Here is a 13,182-nt window from a genome sequence, read left to right on the forward strand (position 1 = left end):
AGAATCTACTACAGTCATCTATGGTACATAGTTTGAAAGCTATAGACAATTTATCCGGCAAAGCTCAGAAGCTGGAATCTACACAGAAACTGCATGTGCACTGTAGTTAAAAGGAAGAGTTGAATAATTAAGCATATCGCACCCAATAGTGTGACTTAGCGGTCAATGAGCTGAGTGAAAATCGTGAGAGACTGGAGTACAAATCCTAGCGAAGGCGGGCAAAAAAAAAAACATTTCAGGTCGAACACAAATAAATTCTGCTGGCTACATTGTCTCCAAGAAATCTGAAAAGAGTGCACTTACAATTACTTGTGCCAAAACAAGAATAGAACAAATTTTTCGATCTTGATCAAGGCATCATTAAGACCCAAGAATGCTTTCAAAAAATAAAAAGTTAAAAGAATCATACATATATGAATTTAGTATTGTGATAATCAAATTGCAACTAAAATAACTAATTTCATCATCTAATACACAACAATGCCGATATTAATCCAACTCTAAGTTGAGATTCAAAGAAGACAGTTTTTCATTTGGCACACACTTTTCTGAAGTGCACGGCTTCACCTATGAAGCAATAACCCCTCTGCTTCACATGCATTCATCAACTTAAACGACGAGGTGATGGCTTTTATAACACTGGGCCCAACTAGTGTCAAAAATTCCATTTACATCTAAGACCTCTTTTCTGGATCTTCTACAACAAATAGCTCAACCTAATACATATAAACGGATTGAATTTCACCAAGTTACCTTCTAATTACATTGCAGGGGTATTTGTATCATCGTCACTGTCACTGTCAACCTCATACAAAGGACCATCGTCGTGATCACTATCGTTTAACCCTTCGTTATTCCTGGTATCATATGACGCTGCATTAAGATTTCTGTGGGAATTCCAATCAGGAGGGAAGGTCTTCTGAAGGGCTTCTGTTATATCACCTCCGGTTCTCTCAATCTTCCGCAAGCATCTGGACCAATGAACTGCAGTTCCCATATCAACAGTCAATCCAGATTCCACCATCTCTTCACATACACGGTGGATCCCCGTTATTATGTAATCTTCAGCAACTGTGGCTCTTGACAACAGTGATGTCATTAAACAATGATATACGGCTTTGTCTGGCTTCAAACCAGATTTCTTCATCTCTTCAAAGCATTTTAAAGCCTTTTCTGGAAGCGAAGCCCGTGCCCAACCGTGTATGAGAGTGGTATAGGTTTTAACATTGGGTTTAACCCCAACCCTTTTCATCTCTTGAATTGTGTTCGTTGCTTTCTGAAACAAAACAAATATTGATTGCAGTCTTTTGACTATTTGAGGAAATAAAAATAAACATTTTTTGGGGCTATGAAAAGCTACCATTAGGCAGAGCATATGATATGACTCAAAGAAACTAAAATCAAATTCCAAGTAGTGTCTGATGCAAATATATGGAGCACGGTAAGCATTATTAGGACCACGGAGTTGGTAACATAATGCTACATGACTCATACATATTTCAGATAGTACTCAATATGTTCCAGAGAAGCATAATGCACATAGTAGACATAAGTGGAAGTTAGTTGTCTTTAAATTCTAAACGCGAACAACCTCAATTGTGTAGAACAGTACACAAAGCAACATATGAGATCAACATATCCATTTTCAGGCATTTTAGCAAAGCTGAATTAGCAATATAAATGCAGCCAAAGTTGTATATATCATCACACAGATACCTGCATGTCTCCAGCTTTACAACAAGCATTTACGAAAGAAGTATAGGTATGGATGTCAGGTTGAACTCCTTCTTGCCTCATTTGTTGCATCAAATCAGCAGCCTCCCAAACATCACCTCTTCGAGCCCATCTGCACAGAGTAGGAAAATATAGCAAATATGACGGGATACAGTCCAAAGTACACCCATAGAGAGGTAAAATACCATCAAATAGAAGAGGGTATATCCGCTAAAGGCAATGTGCTAATCAGCATTTATTCCCCCCCCCCCCCCCAAAAAAAAAAAAATAGTTGGCAACCACCGACCCAATATGAAGAGCCATACCCGTCAATTAATATGTTGTACACAAAGGTATTCCTGGGAATGTTTTTGGCATTCATTTCTTTTGTCACTGCCAAAGCACTTTGCATCCTGCCTGATTTACAACATGCCTTGAGCAATGCCTCATATGTATATACGTCAAGCTCCAGACCCTCATCTTTAATTCTTGAAAAATATTCAAAAGCTTTTCCTGTATCACCAAGAGATGCATAACCATCCATAATGGTTGTATATGTACGCTCATTTGGCCTAATTCCTGCAAGCAACATCTCATCTACAACTTCCACAGCTTTGTCCATCTGCATCAAGTTAAATATAAAGCAAACAAATCAAAAGGGTTCTACACAGTGGCGTATGCAAAAAATTTTGTAAGTGGTGTTACACTTTAAAAGTGAACAAATAAACAAAATACTACTAATACCATCATATAAAAACACAACTCGAATCTTATATTAAAACACAACTCAATCATATTACTACAAATCTTTTCGATGAGTTTCGGTTTTTGAAAGGTATTCAAAAGTAACCTCATTAGAAATAATAATAAATACTATTTTTCTATATAAAGTACCTAATAATCACTAAAAGTTCATCGTTTATTTGATTTGACAAATCGTTCTTAATCAATTTCATTGGCAAGCAAGAAGATGAAAGGAAAAAGAAAAAGAATAGCACAACTACTAATCATGGAAGCAGCAGCTAGCATCCTTTTCAATTACTGTAAAAAAATTGTCACTAGAGTTCACAAAAGTGACTCCTGATCGAATGGCTAAAAGTTTTGTTAGCTTCTAAGAGGTCAACGGTTCGACCCCTGTTCAACACAATGTAATCTTTTTTTTTTTGTAAATGAGGCACAAAAATTTTGAAATAATAAATGAAGCTTCGAACCCACGACCTATACTGGAAGACTGAGGCGCCTGACCGAAAGAGCTACACAATTGTTTGTGGCAAGTGGTGTCACTATATTTTATTTATTCTCATATTTGTTTCTTCCTTTTAATTAAATATACATATATAGTATAATTTTCCGACCAAGCGGTGTCATGTGACACCACTCCGCCTAAGGTACATCCCGCCCCTGGTTCTATGGAAAGAAGTTCAATAGGCCTGAAAATTTTCAAACACGGAAAGAAAGAGGAACAAAGAGGATGTGTGTGAAATAAAGGGTGATCCTATTAATCCTTCTAAAATTACATTTAACATTATACGCCATCCAGCAATTCACAAGCGCGTTGTTTTAATAGGACACCAACATCTGTATATTTGGTTAGCCAAATTCAACTTCGGTTCTACAAGATTACCTAACACAAACGTTGCAGACCCTTAACATCCATATTTCATGCTAATAATGTCCACAGTCTGCCACGTCTACTCCAGCTATAGATCAGTTTTTTCTGTTTGAATATGTGGAAAGATTTTCTAATATGTAGATGCAGCAAGTTTACATTGAGAGTGACATGTAGAATCAGCAATTTGGCATGTAAATTCATTTGCTAGAATTGGTCATTTAGATCTTAGTCTAACTCTGCTAGTTTACTATGCATAACAGAACGATAAAGCAACTTATTTCCATTTGATTGGTTCTACTCCTTCTAAGTATACTTCTTGGTCAATCCAACCAGAATGGGTAACAGCAGAAAGTTAATGTATTTTCATGTAAATTCAACACTTCGACACTTATCTTGCATTTGGTGGTTCATAATTGATCTTTTAGGTAGTTACTGAAAACTTCAGTACACATGCCATGTCCATTGCCCTTTATAGAGAATGGACAGGTAACAGGTCACACACAAACAAGCGCCGCCTTTTTAAGTTTATCTACATGCAATGGAACTTAGATTTACCTGACACTTCTCAACAAGGCCAAGAATTAATGCATTATAAGTTTGAACAGTTGGGATGCATCCACTCCTTCTCATCATATCAAAAACGTCAAGTGCCTTTCTTATTGCTCCAGCTTTAGCAAAGGCATGTATAATCGGTATAAAAGTCCGCGAGGTAGGTCTATGCCTCTCCTTTTTCATTTGCTCAACAATACGTAAAGCACGGTCCATGTTACCCATGCCACAAAATGCTCTGATAATGTTATTATAAAGCACCACATCTGGCTTCAAACCATCTCTTATTACATCCTCAAAAATTGCAAAAGCATTTGCCCAATCTTTCAAATAAATGAAGCCGTTGATCAACATGGAATATGTCTTCATGTTATGCTTTATGCCAGCTAGCTTCATCCTTTCACTGACCTCAAAAGCTTTGGAGACTTTGCCCATCTGCAAGGGTTTAAAATCAATTTAAAAATTTCAAATGAGTGATGAAATTGGTAACAACTCATCAGCAATGTCAAGATACTGTAATTAGTAACTAAAAATGTGCTAAAGTTTTCATCTTGCAAGACTACCATAGGTTTAGTTCATGGAAATAATAAACCATTTTTCTGATAAAGATGGAACAACAAATGATTTAAGATACCAATTTTGGGTGCTGGATTGATACCCAATAACACTTCGCTAGACGTTGCCCTTCTTTACTTGAGGAGTTAAAAACCCAGTAAGGTTGTAAAAGCCATAAAAGTCAGAGAGGAAGCAATTCAAAATTGAGAATTATCATATGAACACCTATTATATAAGTCGTGCAAACGAAGTGTGATACTTTTGGATTTGCAATGTAAAGGAGAAGGTGCTAATACAGCTTATATGACCAAGCAATCCATTTTAGTAACTGAACTCTGACTTGATACACGAGACTCTAGTCTGCAGCACCTTAAGGGAACCAGATGGCTGCTAGAATTTATTGGTTAAGAAATTCCACAAGCTAAGTAGGCCATTTTGTTGAAGGCGGCAGATTCTGACGTATTAAGTGGGAGGTCGAAGTCAAAGCTTAACTAAATTATCCTTTTTTCCCATTGCCAATATTTACATGAACTCTGTTACATGTGTTGAACCAAGAATGACATACAAAAGATACGCAAAAATCAGATGCTAACAAGGAAAGTTACAAATATACTAACAATGATGACAATAAGCCACCTTGATATAGAGATTCATTAAACATCCGTAACTGACAACTGAAGGAGCAAATCCACACTCCTGCAAAAAGAAGTTACAGTACCATATTAGATAAGTCAGCAAAAAAAAAAAAAAAAAAAACAGAAAAAGCTGTCCATGACCATTACAAGGTTTCTAATCAAAAGTCTTAATTCCATATTCAAAACACTGCCCATAAAGGCTTTTCCACTTTTTTTCCTTTTTTAAAGCATTGTCGGAAAGGCACTTCATTAAGAAAAAAGAAAAAGAAACAAAAAACTTCTATTTTCTCCTTCAGTATGAAGAGTTTCCTTCGCTTACTGAAAGGTTCCAACCAGTTCTCCCTTCCCTTTCTTAATAAAGAAACTACAATAGCTGATGTGTCGTATAATATATGGGGAGAAACCATCTTAAACAGTGACATCATGTAGTCTGTTTGTACGTTGACAATTTCTCACTAAATTCTATGTAGTCAACGGAACAAAATTTGACCAAGTCATATGTTCCATTCATCTGCGCAGTTACACTAGTAAGAGCCCATTTGGATGGGCTTGTTTTAAGTGACTTTTAAGCTAAAAGCAATAAGTTAGAAATTCTAGCTTTTGGCTTTTGACTTATTTTTAGCATAAAAACAAGTGCTTAAAAGCACTTTTTTACTTTATCCAAACATTACAAAATGGCTTAAAAGCACTTAAAATAAGCCAATCCAAACAGGCTCTAAAACTTACTTTAAGTCTATCAAATACAACGAGACATTTATCCTCATTCCCTGCCGAAGTATAACCATCCATCATGATATGATATATATCAATTGGAGCATCAATACCCTCTTCTTCCATCTCCCTAACCAGCTCTTCAGCTCGGTCCATATTGCTTGTTTGGCTGTCAGTTCATTCAAAAACCAAACAGATAATATTAACTCATAATGATATCAAAGAAACGTGCATGAAAAATAATGGCTGCTAAAGAAATTAGTGGTTCAGGAAGTAAAATTTCAGCTAACAGTGAGAATTAGCAAAATGGTTAGCAAGTCTGAAATTGCACGCACAAAATAAGACCATAATGAACTCCAACTTAAAATTGAAAAGCTGAAGGCCAAAATTCAAAGAAAATATACCAATTAGCATAGATGATGCTTCCATATATAATGGCATTTAAAGTTGGATGCCTCTCTTTAGCCTCCTTAAACCATCGCTCTGCAGCTCTTCCACAAACATGACAGAGAAATGACAGATTAGGAAAAAGGATTTTAACCAAGTACAGAAATAAAAGTTGAGAGAACTATTTTCTCCAAGAAATTGATAAAACAAAACTAGCTTTGAGCGAAGACAGATATATAAAACCAAAGTTACTTTTATCATTTTATGCATCGAAGACATTTTTTAGGTACCCATATATGGACCACAAATCAGAGTCTCAGACATGATATTCCAGAATATAATCAAGATCATATTGTTACACAATATCATTTTGTACTATCAGTTTCAAATATTTCATGAGCTACCAACACAATAAAGTAGCAAACATTCTTACAGTTTGAGACAGGGTTCTTATATTTTCCACAGTGTAAGGCATTGAGCAAAGGCAAAACCTAAGGGCTTGTGTGGCTTAGCCAATGTAGCACTTGAAATTGGTTATTGAGTTATTTGAAAATAGATATGTATGATAAGTGTAATTCAAAATCATTTTAACACTTCAAATTCATATCATTTTACACATCAAGGTGCTATTTGAAATGCTATTCAATATTTTAGTGAAAACTATTTAGCACTGAAAATTTTAAAAAGGTGGCACTTTATGTATTACTATATTAACTACAACTTCATACTTGAAAATTCAACACGTCTAAAAAAATTTAGTTGGAATCAATATATTGTACTTGGCAGTAATTTGATGTAATATACTGCAAAGTTTCAGGTCAGGTATAAACCTAGAGGTACGTCCTACATTCCTATACTCCAGCAAAATACTAGGTAATGCGTTTACGCAACAACAACAACAACCAAGTCAAATCCCACAAGTGAAGTCTGGGGAGGGTAGTGTGTACGCAGACCTTACCCCTACTCCAAGGGGTAGAGAGGCTGTTTCCGGTAGACCCTCGGCTCAAGAGGTAATGCGTTTATGCACAGTTAATAATTTCATACTTAATGTTTAGTCAATAAAACTGTTCATTGACGTAAGATTGAGTTTTAACTTACAATCTTCAGTTTTTAGTTTAAAATTTTCAAGGTCAACTACTAAACCAAGATGAACACATAACATCATATTAATTCAAAGGAAACACGAATTCAAACTATAACATATCCAAAAGCCTTGAAAGAGGAGATTATCAGACTAATGCTAAGCGAACAACAATACTTGAGGTGAGTGGATTGCTCACTCTATGTTGCCCAGTTTCGCGAATCCATCAACAAGGATGCTGTAAGTCACCAAACTCATTTCAATTCCTTCATCTTTCATTCTCCTTACACAAGATAGTGCTTCTTCCATGTCTCTAGCTACCGCATAAGCATGGATGAGGCTGCAATACAGATGAAACAGTAAAATTAAAGGAAGTGAAGAACTAATGTTGAGCAGTTAATAAATATAACCTACTACGTTGAAGGAAAATTTCATTTTTTGAAATAAGAAGAGAAAGAAGATTAACGACAGAGAGGAAGTTATGAAATTGATAAAGGAATTGGAGAACTAATGTTCAAATCTTTAAACCTTGAGAAAGAGAAAATCTCAAAAAGTACTGTTCAATAATAATGAGGATAATTGTTACTTATAACTACAACTAAACTCCTACCCTAGGCAGGACTCTTACTTTAAGGTAAGATTTTCTATTCTAGGTAATATTCCAAATAAAATTGTTCAACATTAGGAAAGATATACCTAAAACCAAATTCACTAAAATAGCTGAAAATATAAGAAAGGCTGGACAGTTATTAATAGACTGTAGTTCCACCAGGATTCCATATCATGACCACTCGCCCACTCCGTGGCAATAGACAAGAAGAGGAAGAGCAAGATAAGTGCTGCCTTTGCTTCAGGAAAATAAATGTCAAAACTGAAATTATGTTGACTTTCAATATATCCGCTCATACGTGTTGTCGAGGAGGTGATTTCCTGTTAACATCTTGCCCAATTAAACTAATTAAAACTGAGCAACAGTTTAGCACGGGAACTTACTTGGTATATACATGAACCGTTGGCTCTATACCTCGAGCACGCATCTTTTCAAAGGTTTCACGTGCACGATGCATGTCACCACGCCTTCCATAATAGTTCACCATTAAACCAAACTCTTTCCTGGATGGCTACAAAAAGAAGGTATCACTTTCTCTGAAAAAATATGGTTGAAAGCTCTGCAGAAGCATAACTGTACTTCATCCATTTCAAGTATAAATAAGCTAAGTATCTGTCAATGCAAGTATAATCCAGTACTTTCATAGAGGAGAAGCTTATGAGACTCAAACAATTATAGCATATAGCAAGAATAAAGGTGACTTTTTTGTCAGTAGATAGCCACATTGAATATAGTAGATAAGCAATAAAAAGATCAAATGAATAAAACAAACTTGCATTGATGGAGAAAAACATAATTTCAAAAATATTAATCCCCGTATCCTATTTTATACAATACACTTTCTATTATGGGAGTCCAAAATGTTGGACACCATTCTACTTATAATATTACTCTACACAACATTCAACAGTTTCAAGAATAAAATGGCTCGCATGGAGTATCATTTTGATGGGCAAGCTACAACATTGACACAAAAATTAATCGAAAATTTGTCGTAGTGGCTCAATTGTACTACCAGAATCTTAAGTCTTAAGACAGATGGAACCCATCAAGAATGATAGTTCCGGCATCAACTTTCTCATAAATATGCATATAAAGCAGCCTTTCTTATCAAACTTACTCAACCAATTATTACCTACAAACAATACCATAAAAAAGTGAGGTATCTCTTGAGCTGTCAAACCTTAAAGGCATGTTAGGTGACAAAGAAGATGTGGTAAAGCATATAGGTTGACAGAAGCAATCTGTATAAATCTCAATGAACGTATAATTGGTGAGCTCTCCATCAGTCACAAATTGTTTGTTCCCTTTCATTTTCACAGAGTTTAATAAAAGAGTAGGTCATGACATAATGCTACAGATACTGTTCTAAAATCGTAACCTCATGCAAAGAGATTCAAAAGCCAATAATCTTGTAAAAGAACACAAAAGCATGAAAGAAGAATTCATCTAAGAAAAGACACACCACTTTTGGTAACCCAGGAGAGGAAAATGGGACACAAAATGCAGGACATAGCAGTAATTAGTAAGTTTCAATGGAGCAGTATATCTTGCATAAGAAAAAAAACTGAGAAAATCTTTCAAGAGGCAACTGAAAACTAACATACATAATTAAACAAACAAAAAATTATCATCGCATCAAGCGTTTGAGAACTCTTATGTAATTATGTTTCCAGTACTCTTGGGCTTGCTTTAGAACCAAACGTAGCAGTGCTTAGGAGGTGGTGGATCGCCTAGAAACTTTATATCACCATGTCTATGTTGGAGATTGAACCCTTATACCTAAAGTTTGCACAACTTCATTGACCACTAGGCCATATCCTTGGATGTTTATTTTTTGCATTGTTCTGAACACCACTACACATTACCGCATCCTTCCGTTCACCAAAAATATTTGGCAAACAGCTCCATACAAGATACTGATAAACAATGTTGTCAAAGGCGCGCTTAAGCCCTGAAGCGAGGCACAAAACATGTTGAGCGCTTCGCCTCGCTACACGGGCGCTTCAATGTCGTCATCAAGGCTCTAAGGCATACTTTTCCTTGATAATGAGTGTAATCCATTGGAGGCAAAACTAAACGATTTGATATTTCACTTTATGGAAAAAAAATTTCAATTTGTTTGTCTGTATATTTGTTATTCATGCTTATAATTATTGGTCTTGGACTACACACACATATTTGTATTTTTTTTCTCCTTTAGCGCCTTTCTTTATTAAAGCCCACACTCTATTTGCACTTTTCGCTTAAATCCCCGACGGACCTTAGAGCTTTTTTGCTATTTTCGGATAACACTGATCCAATAATCGTTCCCACAGCACAACAACCAAAATGAAAAGACAATTGGACATCTTTGGTGTCACCAAAATTCAATCAAAAGGGAAAATAAACCCCTTTGTTTTGTAGCCTAATAATGGTAGCATCATTAGCATGACGAGCTTCAAAATGATTGTTTGCCGAAATTCCAAGTCTCCAGCCCAAGAAAAGAGTCAATCAATAAACTCTCTAAGGCTCAAGAAAATGAAACAAGTTAAAAACATGTACTACCTATGAAACATACAGCCTCTCTACCTTCACAAAGGTAGGGGTAAGGTCTGCGTACACACTACCCTACCCTACCCAATCATGGGATAATACTGGGTATGTTGTTGTACCTATGAAACATGTTCACAACCTCCGTCACTCTCGCAAAATCTAAAATTTTATAGCTTTGCTAATCTCACATCCTCATTTGCAAAACACATTAGTATACATATATTTAGCACTAAAAGTGTTTTTAGAACTAATCCTATACCACATAATTAGAATTCCAATTCTTTATCTTACTTCATTGTTTTCTTATAACCTTACTGGAATTACACTTCAAGGTGCTAACATCATTGTAAGCAAATGTAAATTAAGGGCATCTCAGTAAGCATGATACCTTCTTGATTCTCTCGAAAGCACGCACCACGGCCTGCCAATTCTCTGGCTCTGTATCTAGAACCTTCCTCAAATCCCTCCTTGACCCTTCCCTCTCCTCATGCCACTTGGACCTATACTCCACATCATCTTCCCCTTCCACCCACCTCTTCCTTTCCTCGGTTTTCGCCTTCATTCTCCTCCCATCATCCAATTTAACAGTCAACACTCTTCCATGAAATTCAACCCCATCAAACTCTACAGCCTTCATTGCCGCCTTTTCAGCAGTTGAGATTGAGCCCCCATATATCACAAACCCAAATCCCTTATTCAGTTCTGTTTCATGATGACCCTTTATTAAAATCACACTCTTTATTGGCCCAAATTGCCTAAAGAACTCTTCAAGCTCCTTTTTTTTAACCCATAATGGTAAATTCCCTATAAAGATTTTACCTTTTTCTCTAAATTCACTACTTTTTTGCATTTCCTCATCATCTGAATAGTCCAAATCACTCTCATTAGGTGCTAACGGCGGCGGGGGGGGGGGGGTTGGGGGTGGGGGTGGGGGTGGTGAGAGTTTATTGGATAACCAAAGTTTGTTAGAGAGGGACGGTGGGGGTGGTGAAGTGGCAGGAGGAGAATTAAGTAGAAGTTTTAAGGGGTTTTTAAGATTCTGAGAAAGAGGGGTGTTAAGGGATTTGTTGGTGGTGGTGGTGGGACGGCGGAGACTGGTGGAGGAGTAGGAGGTGGTGGGTTTATCTGAGGAGTCGTTAGAGGAAGACTTGAGGGAGAGAATGGAAGTGGAAGTGGTGGAGGGATGGTGTTTCCCGGTGAGAATGGAGGTGGTGAAGGGTGGCGGAGTTGGAGAATAGTGTGCGGTGGAGGAGAGGGAGAAGATAGTACTACTATCCATTATCATCTCAACTCCACTTGTTACAGTGTTGAGTTTTCATAATGTTTACATGGTTCGTGTTGGTTCAGGGGCAATTTTGGTAATTTATTTGCTAGTTTTAACGACCAAAGACCTCAAAATGAAGAGGGTGTTTGAATTGGCTTTTAGAAAGTGAGTAGTTTTTAAGCTAAAATCTAAAGTCTTTTCACGCTTAAAAGCAAGGATTTGAAGCACTTTTATTATTGTCAAATACCACAAAAACTAAAAAAGTTAAAGCACTTACATTAAGTCAATCCAAACACCTTTTAGTTTAGATGACTAAAAAAGTTAAAGCACTTTTTATTGTTTTAAGATTTGATGTTGTACTTTAAACACGTTTAGATTTTTGATATTGTACTCTTAAACACATTTACAAAAATTTCCCATTTAGAGTAAGGAAAAGTGTAGAAAGGTTATTTTTTTCATAAATCGGGCTGGACGAAAAGATATTTATGTGTGCAATTTAAGCAATGCACTTACTCTTCAAGAAATTGTGACTGAAATTCTGACGATCGTCAACAGTGCTTTAAAATTCTGACATTGAGCTCTTTTTCAAAATTTTCTATTAGTATAGTAAAAAAAAATCAATAATGACACAAAAGTATCCAATTTGTGTCGTTTACCACGTATCTTTGGTATTTTCTCCGGATAATAATTTGATTCGGAGTAAAACTTTACCGAGTAGCAGTAGTGGTCTTCTGATTTTATTTTGATTCGGAGTAACTCTTTACCTAGCATCGAACATGGTTACAAAACTTAAAATTAGGTATGTTATCCTTTCTCTGTCAATGTAAAAAGAATAGGGCAAGAACAACGAATTGTGTACATTTTTATCACATCGAATGTTGTTGAACTCGCCACCCAAAGAATTGCCCCAAGTCCATTTTGAATCTCTTGGAAAATAAAGTATAACATCATGAACGAAGTGTCTTTATACTTGTGTGTCTTTGGGATAACAAGAGAACAGTTTCTCTATTCATGGAGAATAGTTTGGGAGAAGAACGGAGCATTCCTCCTTCTAAGATAAGAAGAAACGAATTCCCATATATATAATAACTGGATAGTTTTTGTAACTCCTCTTCTAGGAAGTTACTATTAATCGTATATTTTTATTATGATAATCCAAAAGGTCATTTTATGTTTTAGTTCGCGATTTTGGCGCTCTTAAGCCTTAAAAAATCTCATTTTTACCCTTCTCGATTTGTGCTACGCAGTCTGAGCGTGTTTTCGGAAAGTCTTTATGTTGAAAGTTGATAAAAATAATAATTTTTGCCTTAGAAGTTGATTTTAGTTGACTTCGATCAACGTTTTGAGTAAACGGACCCGGACCCGTGCTTTGATGGTCCCTGTGGGTCTGCAATGAAATATGGGACCTTGGCGTATGCCCGGAATCGGAATCTAAGGTCCCTAGCTCGAGATATGAATTTTTATTGAAAATTGAAAGTCTGAAAATCTAATGGTTTTAAAGAATTGATTGATGTTTGGCCTTGTTGATAT

At 36.1% G+C, this 13,182-nt stretch overlaps 1 protein-coding gene across 2 annotated transcripts; it reads right to left on the reverse strand.

Moving 5' to 3' along the window:
• Positions 1 to 281: 281 nt before the first annotated feature.
• LOC104214375 (pentatricopeptide repeat-containing protein At5g04810, chloroplastic) lies at positions 282 to 11,727 on the reverse strand. 2 transcript variants are annotated; one of them, XM_009764034.2, is made up of 10 exons: positions 10,777 to 11,727; positions 8,237 to 8,364; positions 7,443 to 7,583; positions 6,180 to 6,266; positions 5,791 to 5,944; positions 5,066 to 5,125; positions 3,881 to 4,309; positions 2,040 to 2,335; positions 1,717 to 1,846; positions 282 to 1,276 (listed from the first exon to the last, which is right to left on the reverse strand). In XM_009764034.2, the coding sequence occupies exons 1-10, from the start codon at positions 11,671 to 11,673 to the stop codon at positions 761 to 763; spliced, it is 2,838 nt and encodes a 945-aa protein (XP_009762336.2). In that variant the 5' UTR covers positions 11,674 to 11,727; the 3' UTR covers positions 282 to 760. The 2 variants fall into 2 exon arrangements, with proteins under 2 accessions (XP_009762336.2, XP_070030849.1); XM_070174748.1 differs by having other exon boundaries at positions 8,237 to 8,356; positions 10,777 to 10,911.
• Positions 11,728 to 13,182: the final 1,455 nt, after the last annotated feature.

Source organism: Nicotiana sylvestris, chromosome 5 (assembly GCF_000393655.2).
Source record: "Nicotiana sylvestris chromosome 5, ASM39365v2, whole genome shotgun sequence".
In the NCBI taxonomy this organism is placed as follows: Eukaryota; Viridiplantae; Streptophyta; class Magnoliopsida; order Solanales; family Solanaceae; genus Nicotiana; species Nicotiana sylvestris.